The sequence below is a fragment of the Cherax quadricarinatus genome, chromosome 13 (genome assembly GCF_038502225.1).
Source record: "Cherax quadricarinatus isolate ZL_2023a chromosome 13, ASM3850222v1, whole genome shotgun sequence".
Classification (NCBI taxonomy): domain Eukaryota; kingdom Metazoa; phylum Arthropoda; class Malacostraca; order Decapoda; family Parastacidae; genus Cherax; species Cherax quadricarinatus.
The window spans coordinates 7,738,822-7,757,857 of NC_091304.1; the positions used below are offsets into that span (position 1 = coordinate 7,738,822).

The window sequence follows — 19,036 nt, forward strand, 5'->3', positions numbered from 1 at the left end:
GAATTTTTATTATTTAAACAACTTACACTGATTTAATTAGCTACATTTTCCATCAAAAAATCATCTTTCAACTTGTGCTAACCACAATTCACTGTCATATGTGTGTATATTACTACTTAAGTGGAAAGTAGTCTAATACTAATTTATGCAAGAGAAATTAATTCAAATTTATGTACCAAGACAATTTTATTTTTATTTTTAGCCTTTTAACTGTGTCCACAGTTACTTTTTGCTGATGATACTGTGCTTATGGTAGATTCTAAAGAAAAATTGCAAAGGTTAGTGGACAAATTTGGGTGTGTGTGTAAAGGTAGAAAGTTGAAAGTGAACATAGAAAAGAGTAAGGTGATGAGGATATCAAATGATTTAGATAAAGAAAAATTGGATATCAAATTGGGGAAGAGGAGTATGGAAGAAGTGAATGTTTTCAGATATTTGGGAATTGACGTGTCAGCGGATGGATTTATGAAGGATGAGGTTAATCACAGAATTGATGAAGAAAAAAAGGTGAGTGGTGCATTGAGGTATATGCGGAGGCAAAAAATGTTATCTGTGGAGGCAAAGAAGGGAATGTATGGAAGTATAGTAGTACCAACACTCTTATATGGGTGTGAAGCTTGGGTTGTAAATGCTGCAGCGAGGAGGTGGTTGGAGGCAGTGAAGACGTCCTGTCTAAGGGCAATGTGTGGTGTAAATATTATGCAGAAAATTCGGAGTGTGGAAATTAGGAGAAGGTGTGGAGTTAATAAAAGCATTAGTCAGAGGGCTGGAGAGGGTTTGTTGAAGTGGTTTGGTCATTTAGAGAGAATGGATCAAAGTAGAATGACATGGAGAGCGTATAAATCTGTAGAAGGAAGGCGGGGTAGGGGTCGTCCTCGAAAAGATTGGGGGGGGGGGGGGGTAAAGGAGGTGTTGTGGGCGAGGGGTTTGGACTTTCAGCAAGCGTGCGTGAGCATGTTAGATAGGAGTGAATGGAGACAAATGGTATTTGGGACCTGACGAGCTGTTGGAGTGTGAGCAGGGTAATATTTAGTGAAGGGATTCAGGGAAACCGGTTATTTCATATAACCGGACTCGAGTCCTGGAAATGGGAAGTACAATGCCTGCACTCTAAAGGAGGGGTTTGGGATATTGGCAGTTCGGTGGGATATATAGTGTATTTTTATACGTATATACTTCTAAACTGTTGTATTCTGGGCACCTCCGCAAAAACAGTGATTATGTGTGAGTGAGGTGAAAGTGTTGAATGATGATGAAAGTAATTTTTTTTTTTGGAGGGGGGGGATTTTCTTTCTTTTTGGGTCACCCTGCCTCGGTGGGAGATGGCCGACTTGTTGAAAAAAAAAAAAGTGTGTCCAATGTACTAGTATGCCAATAATGGTAATGTGGTTACTAGTACGTACAATTTTTCTTGGCCTTAAATGTGCCACTCACCGCCATTTTAGACCTCACCTGTGTTTGTGTCGCTATCTACCTTGTGAATCTTAAGAAAAAATTGCAGGCCACATGGATATGCATGGGGCATTGTGAGGTAATATCACCCAGGAAACACAGGCTCACAATGGCTGGCCAACACACCAACCTTTCTGCAGTAAAATCCTGGAAACAATGTTCATTCCAGACACCAGCGACATTTTACAGTTGTGAAGGGGACCATGGTGGTGATAACACCAGGAAAAAAAAAAAGTGCTAGTTCAACAAAATATAGATGTGCCACCCACCTCTGGTTTTGCCACACAACAAAATTGACACCAATGGCCTTTTACCCCTGAACTGGACAGTGATTAGTAATGTGGGTGATGACGGTGGAGCAGAATACATGTGTAAGGAGGAAAGCATAAAATCGAGTGATACTGATGCAGAACATTCACCCATGAAATGAACACCACCCTGGTGTTGCACTTGGTCTGGCTTTCAATCATATGCTGTTATAATACTCTATGGTAACACATCTAGATAGGATGATACTGTTGCAGGACACAGTGATAATGATTGTAATACTGATGTTGCTTTCAATGGTATCAAAAATAAGAAAAGCCACATGCAGCACCAACACCAGCTGTGACAACAGCTAAGATAGCACCAGCCATGCCAGCACAAACACCAGGGACAACCACCACCAGTGACATCAGCAGCCATGACAGTAGCACAAGCTGTGACACCAGCCATCAGTAGTGACACTACCAATAGCTGGGACACCAATGGCAAATACTGTATACCCAGACTAACAGGGTGTGGAATTTAGCAGAACTGTCCAATAACTGATGATTCCACTGAGCTTCCCTACTTTCAGTTATTCTTCAATAACATATTGATGATTATTATTGTTGCCCAAACAAACAACTATTACAAGGACACAGTCTCCAACTCTTACGTTTCACTGAAATTACAGCTATTGCAGAGCTGTATCTCTTATTTGCTGATGCCCCACACCTATAAGAATAATATATCTAAGTACAGTGGAACCTCCACTTGCAAGTGCATCCACATGCAAGTTTTTCCAAATATGAGAAATCGCTCGGTTGCTTTTTTGCTTCCACACGCAAGTGAAATTCCATAAGCGAGCGAGCCTCAAGGGAGGTTCCTTGACACTGGTGAGGGGCTCTTGCTCTTGATCTAGGGAATTGAATCTCATTTGTTTGTTGGACTATCTTACTGAAATTTGGGTAATGTATGATAGAAAGATGCTTCTTAACGTACACCAAAAATGAAAGAAATCGGACCATAAATAATGGAATTCACTTCTCGGCCATTAGCTGCCCCTTAGTGATTTTTTCATATGGTTTTTATGGTTGTATTCTCGTTTTTTGGTATCTTTTGATAGAATGGAAGATATATTACAAAAATAGATATGATTTTGACTGGTTTCATGACGAAAAGTACATACCTTGAAATTGAGCTCAAAGTAGCAGAAATGTTCAATTCTTTGGCAACGTTCAAGAGTAAACAAATGACGTCACTGTCCATTCCAATATGCAGTCATGAATGGGTTGACATTATTTATACAATTATTAAAATAATGCAGTAGTCTGCATAACAGTAAATCTTCTAATTTTTTGTGTGAATAAAAATTACAAATAATTATGGGGAATCAAATACAAAATGGGAATTGACACAGTTGCTTTTTGCTGATGATACTGTGCTTATGGGAGATTCTAAAGAAAAATTGCAAAGGTTAGTGGAAGAGTTTGGGAGTGTCTGTAAAGGTAGAAAGTTGAAAGTGAACATAGAAAAGAGTAAGGTGATGAGGGTATCAAATGATTTAGATAAAGAAAAATTGGATATCAAATTGGGGAGGAGGAGTATGGAAGAAGTGAATGTTTTCAGATACATGTACTTAAGGGTTGACGTGTTGGCGGATGGAATTATGAAGGATGAGGTTAATCATAGAATTGATGAGGGAAAAAAGGTGAGTGGTGCACTGAGGTATATGTGGAGACATAAAACATTATCTATGGAGCAAATAAGGGAATGTATGAAAGTATAGTAGTACCAACACTCTTATATGGGTGTGAAGCTTGGGTTGTGAATGCAGCAGCGAGGAGGCGGTCGGAGGCAGTGGAGATGTCCTGTCTAAGGGCAATGTGTGGTGTAAATATTATGCAGAAAATTCGGAATGTGGAAATTAGGAGAAGGTGTGGAGTTAATAAAAGTATTAGTCAGGGGGCTGAAGAGGGGTTGTTGAGGTGGTTTGGTCATTTAGAGAGAGTCGATCAAAGTAGAATGATATGGAGAGCATTTAAATCTGTAGGGGAAGGAAGGCGGGGTAGGGGTCGTCCTCGAAAAGGTTGGAAGGAAGGGGTAAGGGAGGTTTTGTGGGCGAGGGGCTTGAACTTCCAGCAGGCGTGCGTGAGCGTGTTCGATAGGAGTGAATGGAGACGAATGGTATTTCGGACCTGACAATCTGTTGGAGTGTGAGCAGGGTAATATTTAGTGAAGGGATTCAGGGAAACTGGTTATTTTTATATAGCCGAACCTGAGTCCTGGAAATGGGAAGCACAATGCCTGCACTCTAAAGGAGGGGTTCGGGATATTGACAGTTTGGAGGGATATGTTGTGTATCTTTATACGTATATGCTTCTAAGCTGTTGTGTTCTGAGCACCTCTGCAAAAAGTGATTATCTGTGAGTGAGGTGAAAGAGTTGAATGATGATGAAAGTATTTTCTTTTTGGGGATTTTCTTTCTTTTTGGGCCACCCTGCCTTGGTGGGAATCGGCCAAATAATAATAATAATAATAATAATAATAATAATAATAATAATAATAATAATAATAATATTAATATTATTATTATTATTATTATTATTATTATTATTATTATTATTTGGCCGATTCCCACCAAGGCAGGGTGGCCCAAAAAAGAAAAACTTTCACCATCATTCACTCCATCACTGTCTTGCCAGAAGGGTGCTTTACACTACAGTTTTTAAACTGCAACATTAACACCCCTCCTTCAGAGTGCAGGCACTGTACTTCCCATCTCCAGGACTCAAGTCCGGCCTGCCGGTTTCCCTGAACCCCTTCATAAATGTTACTTTGCTCACACTCCAACAGCACGTCAAGTATTAAAAACCATTTGTCTCCATTCACTCCTATCAAACACGCTCACGCATGCCTGCTGGAAGTCCAAGCCCCTCGCACACAAAACCTCCTTTACCCCCTCCCTCCAACCTTTCCTAGGCCGACCCCTACCCCGCCTTCCTTCCACTACAGACTGATACACTCTTGAAGTCACTCTGTTTCACTCCATTCTCTCTACATGTCCGAACCACCTCAACAACCCTTCCTCAGCCCTCTGGACAACAGTTTTGGTAATCCAGCACCTCCTCCTAACTTCCAAACTACGAATTCTCTGCATTATATTCACACCACCATTGCCCTCAGACATGACATCTCCACTGCCTCCAGCCTTCTCCTCGCTGCAACATTCATCACCCATGCTTCACACCCATATAAGAGCGTTGGTAAAACTATACTCTCATACATTCCCCTCTTTGCCTCCAAGGACAAAGTTCTTTGTCTCCACAGACTCCTAAGTGCACCACTCACCCTTTTCCCCTCATCAATTCTATGATTCACCTCATCTTTCATAGACCCATCCGCTGACACGTCCACTCCCAAATATCTGAATACATTCACCTCCTCCATACTCTCTCCCTCCAATCTGATATCCAATCTTTCATCAACTAATCTTTTTGTTATCCTCATAACCTTACTCTTTCCTGTATTCACTTTTAATTTTCTTCTTTTGCACACCCTACCAAATTCATCCACCAATCTCTGCAACTTCTCTTGAGAATCTCCAAAGAGCACAGTGTCATTAGCAAAGAGCAACTGTGACAACTCCCACTTTATGTGTGATTCTTTATCTTTTAACTCCACACCTCTTGCCAAGACCCTCGCATTTACTTCTCTTACAACCCCATCTATAAATATATTAAACAACCACGGTGACATCACACATCCTTGTCTAAGGCCTACTTTTACTGGGAAATAATTTCCCTCTTTCCTACATACTCCAACTTGAGCCTCACTATCCTCATAAAAACTCTTCACTGCTTTCAGTAACCTACCTCCTACACCATACACCTGCAACATCTGCCACATTGCCCCCCTATCCACCCTCTGTAGCCTTATCTAAATACTGTTCACTTATATGTTTCACTGTAAACACCTGGTCCATGCACCCCCTACCTTTCCTAAAGCCTCCTTGTTCATCTGCTATCCTATTCTCCGTCTTACTCTTAATTCTTTCAATAATAACTCTACCATACACTTTACCAGGTATACCAGGTATAATAATAATAGTATAATAATACAGTGGTACCTTGGGATACAAACTTAATTTGTTCCCGAAGGCTGTTCTAGTGCCAATACCGAACGAATTTGTTCCCATAAGGAATAATGTAAATTAGATTAATTCATTTCAGACCCCCAAAAATACACGTACAAAAGCACTTACATAAATACACTTACATAATTGTTCGAGTTTTGAGCTGTTTGTATCCCAAGGTACCACTGTATATAATAATAATATGTACAATAATAATACAAATATAATAATAATGTACTATATAATAATAATTATAATAATAGACGGCTTCAAAAGGCTGTCACTAGATGGCAGTGATTACCACAACAATGCGGGAGCGGTTGTGGCGCCTCCACCTGTCACATAATGGCATATTTTATTCCTTCAAGAGTATAAATCAGGTTTTTATGTTTTTATATTGTTTATTATGCCATATTAAATGAATTGCGATAGATAAATAAGCCATAGAGTTGATATTAGCAAAATTATTCAAGGAGTATTTTGTCCTGTCTCCAGACAAACTCTCGTCTGCTGCCGACGATACCACTACATGAATGACATATTTTATTCATTCTAGAGTATATATCAGCTTTCTATGTTATTTATATTGTTTATTATGTCATATCAGATGAACTGTGATAGATAAATAAGCCGTAGAGTTGATATTAGGGAAATTATTGAAGTATTTTGTCATGCTTGGAACTCCACTGGAACAGATTAATTGCAATTCAATTAATTTAAATGAGGAAAATTGACTCTGCAAACAAGTAAATCCAGATGCGAACAAGGTCACAGAATGGTTTAAACTCATGAGTGGAGGTTCCGCCATACTGGAGTATAGATAGATTTATAGCAACACCTGCTTTCCACGAGATTATACCTATTGACTGCTTTTTCTTATTGCTTTGTCCATTGATCACTTTCTCTTGTTGAACTTCTTTAACAAAAGCAATACCCAGAGAGATGATTGCTCTACAAAATACAGGATGTGATAATGCACCTAAAAACAAATTCAGTGAGTACTTTTATCCATTCCAGAACATTATCATACACAAGTCTCTAATTTTATTCCAAGAAAAACTTTCCTTCATGCAATATCTACCAAGCAAATGGCATCAGTTTGGTATCAAATTATTTTGTAATGTATGAAAGTGAAACTGGTATAGTGCTAGATGTTATCGTGTATACAGGAAACACATTGAAAAATACACACGACATGTTAGGCCTCTTTGTTGTAGCTGTGAGGAATATGATGGAGCCATATCTAGGCAAGTAGCATACCCTATTCACAGATAAATTGATACAAAAGCTCTTCTCTCTGTGATTTACCCAAAGTGAACAATACAAACATGTGTGAGAGTGAGAGAAAACAAACATATTCCACCATGCACAAAATCACTGGATACCAATGAAGTGCAGGTATTCCATACCAATGACAAGATGGCATTTCGATGACAAAAGAGATGAGATAATGTTGACAACTATGCAGAGGTATCAAATGAAGGAAACTGGAAACTGACTGGAAAATAGATGAACCTATTATGAAAGTAATTGCAGTTAATAAAGAACAAAAAGGCACAATACCGTCCCTGGAAGAATACACAAACACCAATATGCGTTTGGTAGACAAATCAGACATGTAAATTGGATCTGTGGAATGTGTCAGGAGGAGATGAAAGTGGTACATGAAATTGTTTTACTATCTGTTGGATGTTGTAGTGCCAAATACATACAAAATGCTCCAAGTGAAAACAGAATGGAACTCCAAATTGGCCAATTTCCATTTATCTGTCATGAGACAGATAATAAAAAAATACTAGGTAAAGACTCAGCCAACATGTTGACTTATGACAGTGAAAGTGATCCATTTAAAGTGAAGCCTGGAGCACAATTATTTGAAACTATTTCTTCTACAGAAACTATGTTATGTATGTCAGCAAACAAGCAAAAAGATAAGTAAGCAAACAGCTATACAATATATCTACAAGTTGTGTGGTATTTCATTGCACCTCAAGCCATGTTTTGAGGAGGACATCCATACAACAGGAAAGGACACACAACATTAAGGAAGACATTCGTACAACAGGAAAGTACACACATCAATAAGAGAGATCCATATACAGTAGGGTCCCACTTATAAAGCAGGTTAGGTTCCAGGCTACTACTGGAAATCGGACATCGCCAGAAAGCAGAAAGCCATTTTTTCCTCTTATAAATACATATAAATGCCAGACAACAAGTTTACACTAACTTATATTAAGTTAGTAATATAACAAGGCATTAAAAAACACAATAACAAGTAAAATACATACACAGTACATTCATTTCTTACCTTAAAATATTTGTAGTCTTAATATAAGGCAAGAGGCGAGTAGTACTTAACTGTAGGAAGTCAGGTCCCCGTCCCACACTTAATATACAATATTTAAAGCAGCCCAGAGATAAAATACACACAGTACACACATTATTTACCTTAAAATATGCGTAGTCTTAATGTAGGATGAGAGGTGAGTAGTATTCATTTGTAGGAAGTCAGGTGTAGGTAGCCAGTAGATGTAGCCTGGGCTACATAGCTACACCTACCTACATAGCTATATATTTAATGTGGCCCAGAGCCATATTATTACCATTGACATGGATTGCTCACCAAGTTTAATCGTTTCTAACAACTACCTTTAGATGCCATCATAACCGAAGGGAGAAGTAATGAGAAGAATTCATGCCGAGAATTGTAAACAATAGCAGAATGTGTTAAGGGGAGTGACTGGGCCAAACACAGATTCATACACTTTTTCTTTGGTGCTGGACCAGAGAAAACGTAATGTTTTCCCTCTGACCGGCTGCCACACCTCCACAGCATATTAACATAGCATGTTTATATGCTATGTAACGTGTTTCTTGTATAATTTTGAAGAAAATATCATAGATGGATTAATGAAAATGTCTATATTAACGTAAAATAAGACATTTAATGTGCCCAAGAGTGATTATTATTACATACTATTAATATTATTGCTATGACAATTCTGAATGTAGTTATAGTAGGTAGTAGGCTAGAATACAGCCTAATACCTACCAGAAAGGTTCTCTAAGTTAGTTCCTGATCAGCTGGGCTGTGGTGCATATGTTGGCCTGTGCAGTTTGCACCAAAAGCCTGCATGATCAGGCCATCCATCAGAAGGCTTGGTCTGGAACTGAGCCACGGGGGCAATGACCTCCAAAACCATCTCCAGATAGTCCTATCAAGTGAGTATGAAACAGAAGTTGTTAAACAATTTGAACTCTAGCAAGATTACTGGCCTTTCCTTCTGTCTCATACACACACAAGATGACAAGTAAACCTCACAAGCTCCTACTTACATTCAGTATACACCCATGTGTTTTAAGGTCTACTTATTCCTGTGATATTTACATTCCAATTTAGGAGACCTGGTCTCAGATCAGATCATGCAAAAGATGATCCTCACATATTACCACATTCAAGGTCCAAAACCCCAAAATAAAAAGAGAGAGTCCAAAATAAACACTATAGACATTCCAAGCACTAAAATATTTTCTCTGTTTATTAATCAGGTCCCCAGGCCTCTCCTACATTATGCGTGCCTTCCATTTTTAATTTATCGCACACACACACACACACACACGCGCGCACACACAAAAAAAATAATCAAAGATTTGCCCTATTTCTCAGATTATAAAATATAACCAGGAATGAGTGGTCATGGTTTACAGCATCCCAATAATTAAACCAAGCCTACCAAAAAAAAAAAATGGGGGATGTAAAAGAGGGCCTTACCTGTCCTCAGGAAAAAAAAAAATTGGCAAAAATCAAATCTATACACCAATTTGAAGCTGATTTTAAGCTACTTCTGGTCCTAGAACCAACCAAAATCATCTCTATTTCAGTAGTATATCTTCTATTCTATCAAAAGATACCAAGAAACAGCCAATAAAACCATGAAAACCATTTTAGAAAACACCTCAAAATCACTAATTTAAACCAAACACTGGATCAGAGTTTTGCTCTTCCCATCATGCACCACACATGGCAGGATTGCTTTTATACCGTGAACACTCACTGTACAGACCCATTCTCTCAGATCTAGGCTAAAGTTTACTGCTTTCAGCTTGTTCGAGTGAGCTGAGCTCAAGGTGTAGATCTACGCAAGGACCCCTAGTATTAATAATGTAGATCTACGTGACAGACAGTAAACATATATTCTACCATAACAGATATTCTACCATACTGCGCAAAAGTATGAAAATGGCAAAGCATTATGTTCTTATGAAATGGAATTGGTTAGTACATACCTGGTCTGCACATAGATTCTTTTTGTCCCAGAGAACTATAAGGCCACGCTGATAACCAATCAAAATCTTGTTTGGCTCAGTTGGGTGTTCAGCAATGGCTTCAACTGGGCCAGGATTCACTTTGTAATCCTCAGGAACACTGAAATAAAAATTACAGATTACTCTAAAAGTCTTTATGAATAACATTATATTATACCAATCAATTAACCCTTTGAGGGTCGACAGGCCCTCTCCGAAACTCGTTCTCAGGGTCGGCCAAATTTAAAAAAAAAAAAATTATTTTCTCTTATGAAAAGATAGAGAATCTTTTCCCGATCATAAAGACACCAAAAGTTTGAAATTTGATAGAAAACTTACGGAATTATGCTCTTGCAAAGTTAGCGGTCTCGGCGATGTTTACGCATCGGCGATTTTGCCCACTTTGAGCCCCATTTTCGGCCAATTTCACTGTACTAGTCGACAAAAAACATGAATATTTCGATAGAACTCCATTTTTTCTATCGAATGGGTGCAAGAAACCACTCATTTATGAAATTCTACTACCAAGTACAGTGGTCAGAATTTAGCAATTTTGCCAATTTCACACAAATTTCAAAAGATGCCAATTTCCGAATAGGGTCCAGAATAAACAAGAAAGACATTCCTGGCACTAAAATGACATTTCCTCTAGTCATTAGTCATGTCTCAAGGCCCCTCTTATATTCTTTTGCTTTCCACTTTGAATTTTTATTTTCACAAAAAATATAAGATTTACTGTTATGCAGACTACTGCATTAGTGTAAAAAATGGTATAAATATTATTGGTGCACTTGTGAAAGAATATTAGACTCACCAGTTGACGTGTATTGCACGCTTGGCACGATTTGTTTACTTTTGAAGTTTGGTAAAAATCGAACATTTCTGCTACTTTGAGCTCAATTTCAAGGCACCTTTCTTTGTAAAACCAGTCAAAATCATCTCAATTTCTGTAATATGTCTTCCATTCTATAAAATGAGACCAAGAAAACTAGAATACAACAATAAATACCATACGAAAATACACTGCAAATTCGCTGATTTATTAAAAAAAAATGGTCAAAGTTTTTTTTTTCTCATTATGCACTGTGTGCTGCAGGATTTTTTTTAGACTGTGCACACTGACTACATAGACCCATTCTTTCATATGAAGGCCTACCAGCTTTCTCCCACTAGATTTGAGGCCGCTAGAATTTATGAGTACTAGTACGTCAAAAACCCCTACGCATAAGACGTACTAGTACGACGAAAACCCTCAAAGGGTTAAATAACATGATCATACAGAATAAATTGGAAATACATGGACACTTAGGTTTAATTTCAAATATAATCCTTAGTGAATACACTACATTTTATTTTAATTAACACATTGAGCTGATATACCTAACCTTACAACTGTTGAAGCTCAATATTCCTAACCTTGGTTAATAATTTCCAGGAATACTAAACATTCACTTATTTTTATAGGTCTTGAGTAAATGCTGTGCTTTGGCTGGTGAAGCAGGAAACAGCTGATTTACTCTAGTCTATGTGCCTAAATTTCTTTTTACAGACATCTCAAATGTGGTAAAGCTAGTACTGTAACCATATCTTCTCTCTTTCAACACACCGGCCGTATCCCACCGAGGCGGGGTGGCCCAAAAGGAAAAACGAAAGTTTCTCCTTTTAAATTCAGTAATATATACAGGAGAAGAGGTTACTAGCCCCTTGCTCCCGGCATTTTAGTCGCCTCTTACAACACGCATGGCTTGCAGAGGAAGAATTCTGTTCCACTTCCCCATGGAGATAAGAGGAAATAAACAAGAATAAGAACTAGAAAGAAAAGAGAAGAAAACCCAGAGGGGTGTGTGTATATATATATTTGTACATGTATGTTAGTAGTTAGTAGATGGGGTGATGGAGGTATTAGGTAGATGGCGAGAATATTTTGAGGAACTTTTAAATGTTAAGGAAGAAAGAGAGGCAGTAATTTCATGCACTGGTCAGGGAGGTATACCATCTTTTATGAGTGAAGAAGAGCAGAATGTAAGTGTGGGGGAGGTACGTGAGGCATTACGTAGAATGAAAGGGGGTAAAGCAGCTGGAACTGATGGGATCATGACAGAAATGTTAAAAGCAGGGGGTTATATAGTGTTGGAGTGGTTGGTACTTTTGTTTAATAAATGTATGAAAGAGGGGAAGGTACCTAGGGATTGGCAGAGAGCATGTATAGTCCCTTTATATAAAGGGAAAGGGGACAAGAGAGATTGTAAAAATTATAGAAGAATAAGTTTACTGAGTATACCAGGAAAAGTATACGGTAGGGTTATAATTGAAAGAATTAGAGGTAAGACAGAATGTAGGATTGCGGATGAGCAAGGAGGTTTCAGAGTGGGTAGGGGATGTGTAGATCAAGTGTTTACATTGAAGCATATATGTGAACAGTATTTAGATAAAGGTAGGGAAGATTTTATTGCATTTATGGATTTAGAAAAGGCATATGATAGAGTGGATAGAGGAGCAATGTGGCAGATGTTGCAAGTATATGGAATAGGTGGTAAGTTATTAAATGCTGTAAAGAGTTTTTATGAGGATAGTGAGGCTCAGGTTAGGGTGTGTAGAAGAGAGGGAGACTACTTCCCGGTAAAAGTAGGTCTTAGACAGGGATGTGTAAGTCACCAAGGTTCTTTAATATATTTATAGATGGGGTTGTAAAAGAAGTAAATGCTAGGGTGTTCGGGAGAGGGGTGGGATTAAATTTTGGGGAATCAAATTCAAAATGGGAACTGACAAAGTTACTTTTTGCTGATGATACTGTGCTTATGGGAGATTCTAAAGAAAAATTGCAAAGGTTAGTGGATGAGTTTGGGAATGTGTGTAAAGGTAGAAAGTTGAAAGTGAACATAGAAAAGAGTAAGGTGATGAGGGTATCAAATGATTTAGATAAAGAAAAATTGGATATCAAATTGGGGAGGAGGAGTATGGAAGAAGTGAATGTTTTCAGATACTTGGGAGTTGACGTGTAGGTGGATGGATTTATGAAGGATGAGGTTAATCATAGAATTGATGAGGGAAAAAAGGCGAGTGGTGCATTGAGGTATATGTGTAGTCAAAAAACGTTATCTATGGAGGCAAAGAAGGGAATGTATGAAAGTATAGTAGTACCAACACTCTTATATGGGTGTGAAGCTTGGGTGGTAAATGCAGCAGCGAGGAGACTGTTGGAGGCAGTGGAGATGTCCTGTTTAAGGGCAATGTGTGGTGTAAATATTATGCAGAAAATTCGGAGTGTGGAAATTAGGAAAAGGTGTGGAGTTAATAAAAGTATTAGTCAGAGGGCAGAAGAGGGGTTGTTGAGGTGGTTTGGTCATTTAGAGAGAATGGATCAAAGTAGAATGACATGGAAAGCATATAAATCTATAGGGGAAGGAAGGTGGGGTAGGGGTCATCCTCGAAAGGGTTGGAAAGAGGGGGTAAAGGAGGTTTTGTGGGCAAGGGGCTTGGACTTCCAGCAAGCGTGCGTGAGCGTGTTAGATAGGAGTGAATGGAGATGAATGGTACTTGGGACCTGACGATCTGTTGGAGTGTGAGCAGGGTAATATTTAGTGAAGGGATTCAGGGAAACCGGTTATTTTCATATAGTCGGACTTGAGTCCTGGAAATGGGAAGTACAATGCCTGCACTTTAAAGGAGGGGTTTGGGATATTGGTAGTTTGGAGGGATATGTTGTGTATCTTTATATGTGTATGCTTCTAAACTCTTGTATTCTGAGCACCTCTGCAAAAACAGTGATAATGTGTGAGTGTGGTGAAAGTGTTGAATGATGAAAGTATTTTCTTTTTGGGGATTTTCTTTCTTTTTTGGGTCACCCTGCCTCGGTGGGAGACGGCCGACTTGTTGAAAAAAAACAAAAACGTATGTGTAGTGTGACCTAAGTGTAAGTAGAAGTAGCAAGACGTATCTGAAGTCTTGCATGTTCATGATACAGAAAAAAGGACACCAGCAATCCTACCATAATGTAAAAGAATTACTGTAACCATATACCCAAATATAAAAAGCTTAAAAACTCTATTAACCATGTATTTAAAACCTGGATCGAGTCTAATCATATTTAGAGAAATTATAACAATTTAAAGTTCAAAAATCACTGGGATGAAGGTGAAGGGGGAATGAAAGCATATCCCTCAACTTAGTAAGTAAAGTTTATTTCTTTGTAAAGGTTACAATGTGTAATTACAATTTTGATTTGCTAAATACAGACAGCCTCTATCATGCCGAGGCATTTTGGGCAGTTCATGGTCACACAAACAAATCTGGATTATGTTAAATAATCACAGGATTTAAATAAATAATAACCAACTATTGTTAGGTGTACATTATACCATTGCCAACATAAAATGGGATGTGAAATTTTTTTTGCCTTGAGTAACAAGTTTGTTTTTTTTGATCATTTGTTATTGCAAGGCTTTCAAGTAAAAAATGTATGCTTTAAAAAAAAAATTAATTTTTTGTTTCAATAATGTCAAAGTGTAATGAAATACTAGTAAGCCTATCACTGTGTGAAAAGACTAAACAAAAAAGGGTGATGTTTCTATGTTAGAAAGAAAATCTAATACTGGAAACAGAACAGCACAAAATGATAGGAGCATGTGAACAACCTTGGTGTAATAATATCAGTTGACCTATCTTTTAAAGAACACAATAAGGTAAATGTCACAAGTGAGGAAAAATGATGGAGTGGACATCAAGAACTTTCAAAACTAGGAAAATAATGCCAATGGTGAAACTATTCAAAACACTTGTCTCTTGCTCAGAGTACTCTTCAGTTTTGACAGCACCATTCAAGGCAGGAGAGAGATTATATTTGGATGAGATACAAAAGTCATATATGACACTATAAATATGGAGGAGGTGAACGTATTCAGATATTTGGGAGTGGACGTGTCAGCGGATGGGTCTATGAAAGATGAGGTGAATCATAGAATTGATGAGGGAAAAAGAGTGAGTGGTGCACTTAGGAGTCTGTGGAGACAAAGAACTTTGTCCTTGGAGGCAAAGAGGGGAATGTATGAGAGTATAGTTTTACCAACGCTCTTATATGGGTGTGAAGCGTGGGTGATGAATGTTGCAGCGAGGAGAAGGCTGGAGGCAGTGGAGATGTCATGTCTGAGAGCAATGTGTGGTGTGAATATAATGCAGAGAATTCGTAGTTTGGAAGTTAGGAGGAGGTGCGGGATTACCAAAACTGTTGTCCAGAGGGCTGAGGAAGGGTTGTTGAGGTGGTTCGGACATGTAGAGAGAATGGAGCGAAACAGAATGACTTCAAGAGTATATCAGTCTGTAGTGGAAGGAAGGCGGGGTAGGGGTCGGCCTAGGAAGGGTTGGAGGGAGGGGGTAAAGGAGGTTTTGTGTGCGAGGGGCTTGGACTTCCAGCAGGCATGCGTGAGCGTGTTTGATAGGAGTGAATGGAGACAAATGGTTTTTAATACTTGACGTGCTGTTGGAGTGTGAGCAAAGTAACATTTATGAAGGGATTCAGGGAAACCGGCAGGCCGGACTTGAGTCCTGGAGATGGGAAGTACAGTGCCTGCACTCTGAAGGAGGGGTGTTAATGTTGCAGTTTAAAAACTGTAGTGTAAAGCACCCTTCTGGCAAGACAGTGATGGAGTGAATGATGGTGAAAGTTTTTCTTTTTCGGGCCACCCTGCCTTGGTGGGAATCGGCCGGTGTGATAATAAAAATAAAATAAAATCCAACAGAGCTATTAAATTACTGGGAAAGCCTCAAGGTCCTGAATATGTACTCTCTGGAGCAGCAGAGGGAGATGCATGAAAATATATACATGAAGGTACTTAGGGCTTGGTCCTATACCTACACACATTACCATAAAATACTAAAGTTATTGGGAGGAAATGCAAAATAAACCTAGTGGAAAGAAGGGGTGTCATGGACACAATAAGAGAACACTGTATCAACACCTGCAGGCCCAGACTATTCATCATTCTACCAGAGAATTTCATAAACACTGCTGGGACAAGTGTAGAAGTCTTCACAAGGAAACTTGACAAGAACCTCTGCTAAGTACCAGATCAACCAGGTTGTGATGGATATGTGGGCCAATGGGCCACCAACAGCAACAATCTGATTAACCAGGCAAGCTCCAGACAAATCTAGCCCAAGGCCAATCTGCAGAAGTAGGTAAACTTTTAAAACCCATTAAATGTATATTTCAATATAAAAATAAAAGAAAAACAAAAAAGGATCTTTGTAGGTTTGCTGCCTGCAGAAAGGACAATACGTCCAGGGAATGTTACTTGGAAAAAATTAATGTTTCCTGAATTTAAAAATTTATAACAGGTTGTATGTACATATAATCTTCACAGCAACTCATAACAAATGTGGAGAAACATAGCAAGGAACTTAAGGCTGCAGTATAGAAATTTGCCAATCCTTTAGGCATGACTGAGTTTACCACAAATAATGCTCTGGTTAAGAAACAACGCTAGGCATAACCTTAATAGAATAACAAAAAGTTTGTTGGTGATGCCTAAGTAAGGACAAGGACAGTAAGGTAAAAAATATTCAAATATACATCTTTCAGGCCATATTCTATCTTTCTTTTTCAAAATTACAAGGTTGATGAGATTGTGATGTACTGGAGAGGGTTGCCAAGTAACACCAGTTAGTAAATTAGAGTAGATGGCAAGGTATAAAGTCACTTCAGAGGAATTATGAACCCTCGTATCCACCAACGCAGAAGGTACTCTCACGACTAAGAATATAATTCCACAATCACTATTACTGTGGTTAATGAGAATCAAATAAAATTATGTGAACTAGAGCTTACTAGTAGTGAGGTTGTTTAAGTCACTGTTATTGCTAGGCAATGTCGTGCCAAGTAGTATTTCTCTTTCTATGTGATAATGTCATGCCACCCTCTCCCAATTAATTCATTTACCATGCAACAGGGATGTATTTCTTCCCATGAATGCTGCACCTTTAACCCTTTCAGGGTCCGTGCCGTAGATCTATCTACGCCATGAGCTCAGCTCACTTGATAAGCTGTGAGCAGTAAATTTGGGCCTAGATATGAGAGAATACATAAAACAAATCCTGCAGCACACAGTGCATAATGAGAGAAAAAAAACAGACCATAATTTTCGATTAAAACAGCGACTTTGCAATGTTTTTTCATATGTTTTTTATAGGTGTATTTGCAATTTCTTGGTCTCATTTGATAGAATGGAAGATATACTACAGAAATAAAGATGATTTTGATTGGTTTTAGTACTGGAAATGGCTTGAAACTGAGCTCAAAGTAGCAGGAATGTTAAATTTTTGCCAATGTTCAAGAGTAAACAAATGACCTCAAGTCTAATACATGACAGCTGGTGGGTCTAATATACATTCATAAATGTGGTGATATTATTTATACAATTATTACAGTATTGCATAACAGTAAATCTTCTATTTTTTGGTTTGAATCCAAATTCATTATGTGAATAAAAAATTGAAATGGAATTCATTTGTAAAGCCTGAAAACGTAACTAATGAACAGAGGAAATGTTAGTTTAGTGCCAGGAATGCCTGCATTGTTTATTCTGAACCCTATTTTGAAATTGGAATATTTTGAACTCTGCGTTAAATTGGCCAAATTACCAATTTCCGGTCACTTTATTTTGTTGTTGAAACAGTTGACTTGGCAATTTCTTGTGCTCAATCGATAGAACAGAAGTAATACTAGTGAAATAGCTAAGAATTTGGTTGACTGGAATAATGTAATTGGCCTACAATGGGAGTCAAAGTCGGCAAAATTGCCAATGCATAAATATCGCCGACACATCAGTATTCGCGAGAGCATAATTTCGTCAGTTTTCCATCAAATTTCGTAGTTTTTGTTTTATTACCTTCAGAAAAAGATTCTCTATCATTTCATAAGAAAAACTAACAAAATTGTTTTTTGAGAATTCTTGGACCCTGGTGCGCACTTCGAAATTTTGCCTCTGGACCCTGAAAGGGTTAATTCAGCCAACTGATCATGATGTTAAAGAGGCCATTAACCCTTTCAGGGTCAAGAGGCCCTCTCCTAAACTTGTTTTCAGGATCGAAAATTTTTCAGAAAAAAAAAATTATTTTTTCTTATGAAATGATAGAGAATCTTTTTCTGATCATAATGACACCAAAGGCATGAAATTTGATGGAAAACTTACGGAATTATGCTCTCGCAAAGTTAGCAGTCTCTACGATCTTGATGCATCGGCAATTTCGCCCACTTTGAGCCCTATTTTCGGCCAATTCCAGTGTACTAGTCGACAAAAATCATATCTATTTCACTAGAACTCCATTTTTTCCTATCGAATAAGTACAAGAAACCACCCATTAACTGATTTCGAGTATCCAATAAAGTGGTCAGAAATTGGCAATTTTGCCAATTTCACACAAATTTCAGAAAATGCAAATTTCCAAATAGGGTCCAGAATAAACAAGACAGACATTCCTGGCACTAAAATCACATTTTCTCTGTTCATTAGTCACATCCCTAGGCCCCTCTTACATCTCTTTTGCTTTCCACTTCGAATTTTTATTCTCACAAAAAATAGAAGATTTACTGTTATGCAGACTACTGCATTAGTATAGAAATGGTGTAGAAATGGTATAATATCAGCGAACTTGTGAAAGAATATCAGACTCACCAGTTGACGTGTATTGGACGCTTGGCATGATTTGTTTACTTTTGAACTTTGGTAAAAATCGAAACTTGCTGCTGCTCTGAACTCAATTTCAAGGTACTTTTCATTATGAAACCAATCAAAATCATCTCAATTTCTGTAATATGTCTTCCATTCTATAAAATGAGACCAGGAAAACTAAAATACAACCATAAATACCATACGAAAATACATTGCAAAGTCGCTGTTA

General features: G+C 38.1%; 1 protein-coding gene across 4 annotated transcripts in view; it reads right to left on the reverse strand.

Annotated features, from left to right (window-relative positions):
• Window positions 1-19,036, reverse strand: part of l(2)gl (LLGL domain-containing protein l(2)gl) — a 312,112-nt gene that overhangs the window by 106,587 nt on the left and 186,489 nt on the right. For all 4 annotated transcript variants that reach the window (XM_070084440.1, XM_070084441.1, XM_070084438.1 and 1 more), the window contains exon 6: window positions 10,124-10,262. In XM_070084440.1, the coding sequence (XP_069940541.1) occupies window positions 10,124-10,262 (139 nt within the window). The remainder of the gene's footprint in view (window positions 1-10,123; window positions 10,263-19,036) is intronic.